Source organism: Pelodiscus sinensis, chromosome 4 (assembly GCF_049634645.1).
Source record: "Pelodiscus sinensis isolate JC-2024 chromosome 4, ASM4963464v1, whole genome shotgun sequence".
NCBI classification, from domain to species: domain Eukaryota; kingdom Metazoa; phylum Chordata; order Testudines; family Trionychidae; genus Pelodiscus; species Pelodiscus sinensis.
Genome location: NC_134714.1, coordinates 115,531,174 through 115,544,083, shown reverse-complemented (window position 1 = coordinate 115,544,083; position 12,910 = coordinate 115,531,174). Strand labels below are relative to the sequence as shown.

Sequence of the window (12,910 nt, the reverse complement as noted above, 5' to 3'; positions counted from 1 at the left end):
AACAAAAAGGGCCACAAACTTTGACTGGGGAACAGAGCCTGAAGGGTTCTGAGGACCAAGTCTCTGCTCATGGAAATGGGGCATTTCCATTGACATGGGAAGTACAGGCAGTCCCCGAGTTACGTGGATCCGACTTACGAACGGGGACCTCTCCCTGGTCTCCAGCAGACCAGGGAGAGGAAGCAAAGCAGCGGAACACGCGGGCAGTGGACATCCCAGACGCGTCTGGGCTGTCCGCTGCCCATGTGCTCCGGGGCTTTGCTCTGCTTTGCTCCCCGTCCCCCTGGTCTACAGACCGGGGGACGGGGAGCAAAGCAGAGCAAAGCCGCAGAGCCCGAGGGCAGCAGGACAGCCACGGCGCGTCTGGGCTGTCCCGCTGCCCCCGTGCTCCGCGGCTTTGCTCCGGACGCCTGTGGTACAGCAGCTGGGGTGCTGCCGGTTGGTCCCATAGTGCCGCTCTGGGCGCTACTGGACCAACCCGGCAGCACCCCAGCTGCTCTGCCCCAGGCGTCCTGATTCAGCCACTGCTGGTCAGTTACAGCAGCGGCTGAATCAGGACGCCTGGGGCAGAGCAGCTTGGGTGCTGCTGGGTTGGTCCAGCGGCTGCGCTACTGGACCAACCCAGTAGAACCCCAGCTGCTCTGCCCCAGGCGTCCCCAAGTCAGCTGCTGCTGAAACTGACCAGTGGCTGACTACAGGAAGCCTCTGCCCCGGGCTTCCTGGAATCAACCGCTGATCAGTTTCAGCAGCAGCTGACTTGGGGACGCTTGGGGTTCTTAAGTTGATTCTGTATGTAAGTCGGAACTGGCGGTCAGTTTCAGCAGCGGCTGAATCTGGACGCCAGTTCCGACTTACATACAGATTCAACTTAAGAACAAACCTACAGTCCCTATCTTGTACGTAACCCGGGGACTGCCTGTATTAGGACTGTCTTTATACCAACAGTTCATTTAGTGAATGATATATACATGCTCATTCAATCTATGAAGCATTACTCTATTGGCAGGACAATGCGTGGTCTTAATCAGTCAGTTCTCAAGCTGGGTGTTGCACCCTTTAGAGAGTGAGTTACAAAAAGATTAATGGTGTGCATTTCTTTGAGGATGGGCACAATCTTTTCTTTTTCTCCTTCTTCCCCATGTCAGATAAGTGGGATATTCCAAAACTATGTTTTTTCCTATTGTTACAGGGAGTCACTGCTCAGAAAATGTTGAGAACCACAGACTAGGCACAATGGCTTTATATATACACTATATAATTTGCCCATTTTGGCAATAAATCCCTTCCTCTTCGTATCTATCTGCTATTATTTGAGTGACAGCTCAAACTAGGTTTGTCCACCTCTCTTGTTTTGTCTCAGAAGTGGGTTGTGCCCACGAAAGCTCGTGATACCATCTATATTTTTTGTTAGTCTCTAAGGTGCTGCAGAACTATTTGTTGTTTTTTAAGTTCATTCAGACTCCTTTAATTTAGCTCATATTGCAGCAGGATGGTTTTCAATAAGCAAACCCACGCCTCTTCCCTTTCCCCTTCCAAGCCTCTCTCGTCCCTCCGCCATCTTTTTGTTTTGTATACTCCTGATTGTAAGATCCTCTGGGCAGGGATGTGTCATCGCAGTTGTCTGGAAAGTTCCGGGCACAGCAGAGGTACCATCTAAATAATTTATGACTGGATGCCAAGCGTGAGAAGAACATTTCAATAGCCAAAGGCCAAAACCTAAGTCCAGGGGCCCTCTTCAACACTAAGCTTTCTAATGCACCCTGACTATAATATGTAAGGCAGTGTTGTGGTTAGAACAGCAGAACTGGAACCTTGATTAAATTCTGGACTCTACTTTTGAGTCACTTTATGATTCTGATCAGGTCACTAGGGCCAAAATTTTCAAAATTGGTCACTGACTTTAATGTTATAATTGAGACCACTCGGACATGAATTGCACCTAGGGCTCTCATTGACTGCATATAAAAAAAGGGGTTCTCAGTAGTTCTTAAATACAGATCCAAAGTATGTGAGGCTGGGCACCCAAAAATACAGGCATTCAAATTCAATGAATACTTAATGACATTTTTTTTCTTATGAAGTTTGTAAAGCAGTTTGACATCCTCATATAAAAATTTGTATAAGTGTCAAGTATTAATGGTATCATGTATAAAAAAAAGTTCTTCCTCCAAGCTCTTTTTAAGTCAGCACTTTTCTCATGGACTAATCAAATGTATAATACCAGAACCTGCTGGATATTTGCAGACTTGCTTGTTAAGCAAGGCGTGATGTCTATATGCAGTGTACACAGTGCAGCATAATTATGATCTTAATATAACTTCAGATCTTTTCTGTTCATTCTCATTTTGCTCCTTGGCATTGTCCTTTTGGGCAGCTCATAATTATTCTTCGGAAGACGGTTTATATTTAAATGACCACCTTCTAGAAGTTCTATGAGAAAAATACCTTCACGTTGTCCAGAATCTCTCGGTGCTGAATTTTTCCCAATGAAGTTATTCCTATTGCAATCACTGTTACTTTGGCTGAAGTACTAGCCAGTGCATGATCTCGGACTGCTTGCCCTATATGCCGCGTTATTCCAACACGCAGAGCACTGGTAAAGATCCAGGCACCTGAAATGAATTACATAAGAACATTATGGAGTTAGCTGATCTACCATTTGGTACATGAGTACCTCTAATTATGTGTCTTTCCACGCTGGCTTTAGCTTTTGTTAGGGCCTGTGAGAGGTTAGATTTTTGAGGCTCAAGCAGGTGTATCAATAGTCAATATGATTATGTACAGAATCACAGTCTGTGTGAAACAGGGCAACTTTATAGTTTGTCATTTTTTTCTCTAATAGGCACAAACAAACATGTGTCAGACAACTTGAGTTCTGGCTTTGTCACCTTGGTTTAGCCAGGACCAAACTCCAGCTAGGATATTCAGTGCAGCACAGCGAATCATCTAGTGGCCAAATGCTATTACTGATAGTAAAGATATGACAGTCTGCATATCTGGGCCACTCCTAGTTCTTGAAGAAAGATATGAAAGGTGGGAACCTGAGAAGGGGTGGCATCTTACAGTTGGGATGGAGGAGTAAATTGAGATGACTGATTATGGAATGTTGGAAATGGCTGGTATATGTGAATTGGGTTGGGGCTTTTCTATTTAGCTGAATGGGAAAGAAGCAGACATGCTCTTCTGTTTGCTCCCTGGTATACTGGAGAGTGTACGCCTCAGAAGAGCTCTGTTTGTTCTTCGCGTGCATAGGGCAAGCTACAATGGTTACCAGGCCGAGATGCTGAATGTAGGAGTGGCAACCAAACCCTGAGGTCACTGTCACTAAGGGCTTGACTACACTATGGAGAAGATCGACCCTCCAGAGTTCGATCGTCTAGCATTTGATTTAGTGGGTTTAGTGTAGATCCCCAAATCAAATGTTAATGGCACCCTCTGCTGGCGTCCTGTACTCCTCATTCTGGGAGGAGTAAGAGAAGCCGATGGGAGCATGTGCTCCCGTTGGCCTCCTGCCGTGTAGATGCTGAGGTGATGCATTTTGCATAGCTGGACAGTGTACCTTAAGCCGGCTTGCCTGGCCTAGTGTAGATCAGGCCTTAATGACTTAGCATATTTCCCAAACTGTGTCAGTTTATAAAAAGGAAAGAAAAATAAGCCAGAGCCTGCAGCATCTACATATCACATAAATAGCATAAATAGCAGCTGCAGTGACCTTCTAACTTTTTCGGCTTATGGTACTTCTGATACTACCTTAGCACTTGGTTTTTTTGTTTGCTGAAAAACAAAATGGCACTAGGTTTTTTTTTTGTTATTCCTGAACCAGCGAAGCAATATGAACAGAGTATGTACCACAGTGAACATTAAAGTATGCTTTAAGCACTCTGTAAATTTCAACATGCAGTTACGCTCACAGAAGCAAATAGAAAAAAGACTTCTTAACTGACAGGTGTGTATCCTTTGTGTATTCAATCCTATTTGCCCATTTTAGTGTCAATATTTCAAATACTTTTCATTCCTGTTTGCACTGCAATGACTAGAAAGTGAGGTGGATTCTCTTCTGGTTTCTGCATCAACAAAATTATCAACACAGGTCCAATAAAAAATTCTTTATTGGGGCAGAGGTAAAAGTAGTTTAACAGTTTCTTACAGGTACAGTCCTATTGCAACCCAGGTCCCTGTCAGTTCTTTAAATAGCTCCCTGCTGGCTTTGGTTGCAGCTCAGCCAGCTCTTGTCAGAGCTGCACACCTGGGTGCACCCACTTACTTTCACCTCTGAAATTTAGAGGTGGAATGAGATACAATAGATAAGTTGAACTTTCAGATTCCAGGTTCAGGGCTGCTATTTAAACCCGCCCCCCAAATAATCCATCTTTCACCTACATTTTTAAGGTGAAGAAATGCAGGTGGTATTTTTCAGAAGCACTCTCTTGTCTCAACTCTGTGCCCATGGCAGTCAACGCAGAGTTCAACGGCAGTAGAGTTAGGCCAATGCCGAGTGCTTTTGGAAATCCCACTATTACTAGGGAATTGGAGAAAGAACATTTATAGGGAGCCCACTGTGACTTTTTTCCAGTAACCTGTGAGTGTGTAACTGCACTTTAAACTTCAAATGTTTACCAGCTGCAAGAACCACTGTCTGAAGTAAGTTGGATGGAGTAGTAAATAATTATTTGGGATGATCACACTACAGTAACTTGGATTATTAATAAATATCTTGATACAGGTACAGGCAATTATCCATTAAAGTACTTAAGCATGCACTGAATTCTTAAGCATGTGAGCAATTCTACTGAAATTAATGTTGAAAGAGAACAAATGTTGGATGGGAACTCTTTACGATGGAGGCAAAAGAAATTATGTTCCCTATTTAGAAGTTGAACCCACCAGTGCTTTGTGCGGCCTTTACAAGTCCTTTTCTTAAGGTGTCCCGTAACCAAGGTTTCATTTGGAAGTTTTCTTCTTCTCCAACTAAAGACACAACCAAGTTGGGAGCAGGTAGGTTCCACTTGTTAATCATAATATCAAATATAACTCCAGGATGGATAGCACATGGAACCTTAACAAACTGTAATAAACAAAAGGGCATTGAATAACAGGATAGGGGTTCTACTGTACTGATATCTCATTAATTGGTAACATTGTACCTCTCAAAACTTAAGCAAATACAAAGGATAAGTTACAGTGTGGTACACTGCATTGCTTTCTTGTCCTTCAAAGTGATTTCCAATGCACTGGAGGCATTGGAACGTGAAGGGATATTGACTTGGCCTTTTTCAAAATCATTTTTTTGTGATTTCCTTCCCTCTTCACCCATTCCTCCCATTATAGGAAATGGTTCATACCTGGCTATTATCAAGATTGGTGTTCATCCAATTGAGGTTTTGTTGGAGAAGGATTTGCCAGATAAGTATAGAGCTAGGCGTCGATACAAAATTTGTATCCACATCTGCATCTGTACCTGCTGTTTTGCTTTCTGCAAGGCTTGCTTTTGTTATACTATAAAAGGTATTATTTGTTAAATAAGATATAAGTTACAAAGAGAGAGAAGGTGGTTTTAACACTTTTTTTCTTTTGTTTCTGCAATGTGTACCTATCCTTAGTTTAAAAAATCCACTGTATACACACACACACACACACACACACACACACATATATAAAAACAACAAAATATGTTTCTTCAAGGAAGCTTACTGTTCAAAAAAAATCTACAGATCAGCAGCCTATACAACTCTCCACATGTGCACCATGAGTCTTTTCATTAGCACATTTTATCATTGCCTCCATGAATCTCATGTGTCCTTCCATTTTTATCTTAATTTAGTGTAAGAGCTTATGGGTATGGACTCCAATCTCTACATGCCATTCTGTTGGTGTACTAGGACAGTAAAGAAGCCCACAATAAACTAGGGATAAACTTTGCATTGGGCCCTCCAGCACTGCCTTGAACTTGTCCTGGCATACTGATGTGTGCTGGGGACAGAACTAGGACTAGGGATACAGATTGAACCATTGGGGCTATTGGCTGCTATAACATAGAGCAGCTCTTTGGGCTGCCTAACGGACACCAGGGCCTGTTTTGGTCCTGCCACAGCCTACAATCAGAAAGGCGATTTCCTATCTGCAAATCTTGCCTTCCATGGAGATACAGCATAGAATTTGGTCATCCATTTTAATTTTTTTGCATTGCACATTTATAGCGCTACACATAAGGCCAGATGTGAGATGTGCTCTGTGATTTTTAGGCCCTGTTTGCTCTCTCTCTTTATTGTTAAATGCTCAACCTGAGACATCTTAAAGGATTTTTCAGAGGTTGGATGTTCAGCACTTTCTGTAAAGCCACAGCAATTTTTTAAATTACTCTTCTTCTTTTTTGTTAATCTTGGCTGCTAGTAACCACTTTAAAAGTATATTTTTGGTTGCAGTTTAGACAGGAAACTCCACTTTATTTTTGTTTCCTACTGCCTTTTCTTTTGCATCTGCCTATTTTGACCACATGAGTTTGTTACCTTCCTATGATTACTACATCCCACCCATTGTTGTGGCATCTGAGCACCTACTAAAGTTAAAAATAAATAGAGGACTGTCACAGGTGAGATTTTTCAACTCCTCAGTGCTGTGTTTGGAGCAATGAGTAATACTAGAGGATTGGTGTCATTTGTAAGTGTGATTTGTCTTGTACACCTTGGCTGCGTCTAGACTGGCAAGTTTTTCCGCAAAAGCAGCTGCTTTTGCGGAAAAACTTGCCAGCTATCTACACTGGCTGCTTGAATTTCCGCAAGAACACTGACGATCTCATGTAAGATTGTCAGTGTTCTTGTGGAATGCTATGCTGCTCCCGTTTGGGCAAAAGCCCTCTTGACCAAATGCTTTTGCGCAAGAGGGCCAGTGTAGACAATGCGGTATTGTTTTGCGCAAAAAAGCCCTGATCGCGAAAATGACAATTGGGGCTTTCTTGCGCAAAACCGAGTCTAGATTGGCAAGGACGCTTTTCTGCAAAAAGTGCTTTTGCGGAAAAGCATCTGTGCCAATCTAGACTCTCTTTTCTGCAAATGCTTTTAACGGAAAAACTTTTCCGCTAAAAGCATTTGCGGAAAATCATGCCAGTCTAGACGTAGCCTGTAAGTTTCCATCACTTAAAAACTACTTGCTTAGAAAATCAGACATACAAATACAAAAGTGTCACCGTGCACTAGGATTTTAAAAGTGCTTTCTTTCTCATTTTACCCTATATTCCTCATTAGAATATAAATATTGTATTTCAATATATAGTAAATAGAGCAGTAGAAACCAGTCATTTTCTGTATGAAATTTAAGTTTTGACTGATATCACTAGTGCTTTTCAGGTAGCCTATTGTAAAACTAGGCAAACAGCTAGATGAGTTGATGTACTATCTGGAAGGTCTTTGCATGCCCCTGGTTCAGAGCCGCTGCTCTAGGGACAGTGGGGCCTAGTGGTTTGAGCACAGGGCTGGGAGCCTGGGATTCCTGAGTCCCCTTTCCACCTTCACCTGAACATTATTTTGTACTTTACGTATTTTAGGCCAGATCCTCAGCTAGTGTCAATCAGTACAGCTTCATTGAGGTCAAAGTAGTTATGCTGAGGATCTGCTCCAAATCCCATGCCTTCATCGGCACAAGCCTTGGTGAGTGGCTTAAGGGAGAGAAGTTCTGGAGTCTTGGTGACTGTGGAGGACTCTGGGGAGTTTGACTAGATTGTATCCAAGAGGGAGACCGTAGCTATGGGGAATGGACAGAAGGTAACAAAAGCCTCTTTCTGGAAGTGCAGAGGAAAGAAATCAGAATAGAGTTTTAATAAATAGGCAAAGGGGACATTTTGAAAATGTTTTAAATAGGTATGCGTTTAAAAGGCAAATAATATGCTAATAAACAAGCTGGGAAGGGTAAATACACTAAAAAGTGCAAATGGTTCAAAGTCATCCAGTGGTGCATGATGTGTGTTTATGTAGCCAGGGGACCTTATTACTGTTCCCCTCTTCCTTCTTTCCTCCTGTTTGTTAAATATATGTGTGTGTCTTACTGGAAATTAGACGGTAAGCTCTTTGAGGTAGGAACCATGACTCCACGTGGGCTTGTACAGCATACAACACTGATGCTGCACTTCTGGTTTTGACCTTTGCATGATTTTGGATTGCAAAGCAAATAATCAGACAATAGGAATAGAAGTCAAGAGCCTCTCAAGTCCGTAATGGAAGAAGTATTGTACCTTTCCCCGTTTCTTTCCAGAAGCCAGGAAATCAATTTCTCCTGTCCAGTATGGCAATTCCCTTCTGAATGCTTCTTCTTTGTCATTATTGCAAAGTTTGGCTTCTGTCTCTTCCATTGGAGCAGTGATATGATAATCAGTGCAGTTGAATTCTCTGAAATAAGGGAGCACTTAAAAATAAGAGATCACAAATATTCAGGTTAGACTGGGAAAGTCACATTTGCCAAAGTTAATATTAATCATTAAAAACTACTAATCATTCCAGATGTTCATATATAGGCCTCTATTTTGCCCTTTAGTATATGAGTCGTCAATTGTTATTGTCAAAGTCTAAATTTCATGGTTAAGATATAATCAAGTTCCCAGACTCCTGAGAAAATAATTTAAACAAATTAATAACAACAATAATAATAAATAAATAAACAAGATTTTGGGGTCTGTTCAAAAACATCTGGCTGTTTAGATTTGGCCTGCGGTCAGCCTATTGACTATACCTGCTTTAACATTTTGTCTTAATATTAATGTTATAGTTGTAGTAAAACACTGTGTTACAGCCAAGAGCCTTCACATTTGCTAAGCAGTGTGAAGGCTGGCTCCTACTGTGCATATACATGCAGAGTTTAGGACTGAGGTAGACAAAACGATGGAAGTACTATTACTCTCATCTTGAGGATAGTAAACCAAAGCACAAAGATTTGCCCGAGGGTTGTGTGAGTTGCCCAGGGTCACATAGAAAATCTATTTCAGAGCCAGGAAATGAGCCCATGTCTCACAAGCTGAAAAGTGGGGCCTTGTATAAAACAACTTGTGCCGGTGACAACAACTAGCAATGTCTGTGGTGCAGCTTCTCAATGTTGTCATCCCATTGGGCTACCCTCATGCTACCTTGTCCTGTAACAACCCAGAATAACAAAGCTGATCCTTTTGTACTGGCCTGAAGGTATCTGGGGAGGTTCAGCCCTAGCTGTTTGTGGGAGTGACTCAGTGATTGCATGTGTCTCATTTTCAGTGTTTGAGACTTGAATGGTCTGTAGTTGTTAAGTACAACTTGAAAGTCCCACGCTCTCATCCATACTCATCCATACGTGGATGTAGATTTGCCTCTGCGGAAGAGGGAAAGCATGCTCCCAACATTGCACAAGCTCACTTATCACTAAAATCTATGAGAAATCCCTAACCGCACTACCTGAGTGAATCTAATGGGCCTGTGCTGTATGTCGGGTTTAAGCAAGCAATGCTGTCAGTGTAATGTGTGTACCATGGCTCTGCTACTTTCCCACAGACTGGCTGAATATGATTAATGATCTAGCATGCTCAAGTTGAGAGAAAGCAAAACTCCCCTGCACCTACATGGAGACTATGTCTAAATATATTCCTTAAATACCTGGGTGTTCCACAATCTGGCCTCCCTTTTTGTATTGCCACCTCTTAGAAGTTTCTGTTTATGAATGAGCATTTTTCTCGCAATGGTTGTTGATTGCAATGAAACACTTGCCAGCCCATCTGTGAGTGACTTCAAGAAACAAGCTGTCACATTGTTCAAAGTGAGTGTGCCCAAATCTTGTGTGTGTGTATCCATGACATGCACAGACCAACCTCCTCAATGCCTTCAACAATGTTTTGCCAGTGTTCTCAACCGTCCCCCACCCCAAACTGACAGAAAAATCCAGGTCTTCTTTTAAATGTGGAATGTGGATTATTTGTTATTAAACAAAAATGAGGTCTTGCCAGCATGCCAACATTTGTGAGCACCTTTAGAGTAATAAGCTAGAGTGGGTAGGGAGTAAAAATCCTGCGAAAGGACAGATTCTGTTTCAAGGATCAAAACACAGACAATAGCGAGTCTCTTTAAAATATATATTTCAGAGATGCACTGGGGGAAGATAGAGTGTAATTTGCCTTACTACATCAAATTCAAGCATGCTGTCCCCCTCTTCAAGTCCCCTGCACAGCTTACATCATGCATATTTCTCTGTTCTCTCCTTTTACATTCCTTCTTTCTATTCTCTCCACTGTTAGTAACTGTCTCTTCTGAAGCCTGTTCCTACCCTTGACCTCTGCCCAGCTTTGCAATCCTTCTGCCACGCCTCTGTCTTTTCTGTGAACTCCCTCATCCTACACAGTGAAGTGTTAGCTCATCATTCAAACAACCTCCATAACTAATTTGTAAAAAGTATGGGACCAACAAGCTCTTTTTCATTCTTCAGTGGTGCTGCTTTTGGTTGCTTCCCAAGTTTTCTCCCTCATCTGTCTGTCTGTTTAGATGATGAGATTTTTGTACTCTGTTCCTAGTACTCTGTTGGCTCTGCCTAAATAAAAAATCAGAGTAATTGCCAGATAAATAATGGTAAGATTTAGGCCTTATACAATAATGAATTAACAGGAGAGACTTGTGGATGGGGGAGGCATATGAGAAGAGTTATATCTGGCTACATGTATCTGGAGTTCCCTCAAGCATGGAGGTGTCTGGAAAGGAGGGTTTGGTTCAGGTGCGTTGCTACCTGTGAAGTTATAAAAGCGCCATTGTAGATTAATTAAATTTACCTTAAATAATGAGATTTCAGATTTGCTCCATTGAAGGGTCCCTTTTTTAGATCAGCATCATCATAGAACCAAACTCACACCTTATTTAAGTCTACTTTGTCATTGGAGATGCTGCTCTTTCTTCTAATAGCTTTGAGAACAATATTCTGGAAAAGAATATGTAAATATTCTGTAATTGCTTTTGGCAATTATCTTTTTACAATAGAATTTTATTCACTGAACAAAGGACTTTGATGAGAATACAAGTATTCAGGTTTGAATGTACAGTGTGAATTTAAGGCTCAATTTCCTATGGCCTTGGGCAGTTATTGACAGATGTGTAATGCACCATCAGATTCAAAAGGGTAATGTGTGATGCCCATTTTGCACTGGTACAACATAAGGAATAGGATACTGGCAGATTAGACCCAACACATATTATAGAAACAAGGAAGTGAAACTTTGTGAGAAATGTTATAGTTAAAAGGTCACCTACAACCCTTTTTCCATGGACAAAGTCTCACTAATATCCCTAGTAGATGCAGGCCAGGAAGTAAGGCAGGGTATAGCCCAAGGGCTAGATGTAAATCTGCTAATCAGAAGTATCTGTTATATTTTATGATAGTGTAGTAAGACTCTTGCCTGGACTTCTCACGAAAGCTTGAATCTGAATTCAAGCTTGACTAAATATCTGGAGATATTTCAATATGGGTGGGAGGGATTGGTTTGTGCATTACTGATGGGCTTATGTCACAAATTTCAGATCTGGAGACAGATCCAAACTTATCCAAAGTCTGGGCATGTTTTATCCAGCACCATTTTCAGGACAAAGATGCACAGAGAATGAGAGCTTTACTTTCCAGGTACCCATTGATTAATGCTATTCACAATCTCTGGTTATATACAGAAGTTTCTGTCTGTTTTTTTGGAGAGAGACCCTTCCAAAGACTGACACTAATTTTTTGACCCTACGTTTGACCTTGCAGTGGGGAAATCATAAAAGACTCTCATGCAGTGATCAATATGTGGAGGCTTTGATCCCCGGCCTCAGTTGTGATAATACTGGAGCCAGTGTTGGGAATAACCAGTACAACAGCTGCACAGCAGACAGGGTAGTGATCCAGGCCTGCATTATCACGAGGCAGGAAAGGTGGTTCTGACAGCAGAAAGGCAAAACATCAGCCCTGAAACAGGGTATAGTTCAGGAGTTCAGGATGGTATGCTACATGCAAGTGCCTGATACAGACCGGATTCCTGCTCCCACATGGAAAGAGTAAGGAGGGGGAGGATTCAAATAGATGGCCTAGATCGGGGTGGGCAAAGCAGCCTCCGCCAACTGGATCTGGCCTGCCAACCCTTTTGATCTGGCCTGTGGCTGCTCTGCCACTCCCCTGCTCCCAGGCCAATAGAGACCTGGGGACTGGGGAGCGCGCAAAGTCCTCCCCCCGTGGGGCGTGCAGCACCAGAGGGAGCCACTAGCTGTTCAAAACAGCTGGCAGTTCTCTCTAGGTGCCTCGCACCCCAGGCAGGGCAAGGGGCAGAGACTTCATGTGCTCCCCCACCTTCAGGCCAATCAGGGTCTGTGGGCAGGGGAGCACAACCTAGGGTGGCTCCCACTCATGGGATCACACTTAATCGGTTAACCAGATAAACTTAATGTTAACTGATTAAAGGGGATATTATATCCTTGGTGTACACTAGGGGGCAATGTTGAACTAAGGTACACAACTCCATCTATGTGAATAGTGTAGCTCAGTGTTTCTCAACCTTTTTTTTATAAAGTATTCTCTTTAAAAAAAAAATTGTAAATACCCCAGTACCTACAGTTTTCAGACACACAATTTTTTTTTCTACCGTTGCAACACTTTTGTTTAAACAACTTAATTGTAGTTGGGCAGGCGATGAAATTTTTGGGTGTAAAAAGTACAAAAATAATAAAACATTGTAAAATTTACAGCAAAAATTCAGTTTTCTCCAAATATCAGTTGTGTTGAAGTACCCCCCGGACTTCCCTCAAGTACCCCTGAGGGTACTCATACCACTGGTTGAGAAACACTGGTGTAGCTGGAGTCAACGTACCTTAGTTTGACTTAACGCAGCATCCCTACTTCTGGGGACTGATGGGAGACTACTCATACTCTTCTCGCTCCAGTGGAGTACTAG

The 12,910-nt window shown here is 42.3% G+C and overlaps 1 protein-coding gene across 1 annotated transcript in view; it reads right to left on the bottom strand.

Annotated features, from left to right (window-relative positions):
• The window catches only part of TRPM5 (transient receptor potential cation channel subfamily M member 5), a 48,346-nt gene extending 39,963 nt beyond the window's left edge, over positions 1-8,383 (bottom strand). The window contains exons 1-3 of the mRNA XM_075928140.1: positions 8,225-8,383; positions 4,885-5,065; positions 2,446-2,612 (exon numbers count right to left, since the gene is read on the bottom strand). Of these exons, the coding sequence (XP_075784255.1) occupies positions 2,446-2,612; positions 4,885-5,065; positions 8,225-8,341 (465 nt within the window). The 5' untranslated portion in view covers positions 8,342-8,383. The remainder of the gene's footprint in view (positions 1-2,445; positions 2,613-4,884; positions 5,066-8,224) is intronic.
• Positions 8,384-12,910: the final 4,527 nt, after the last annotated feature.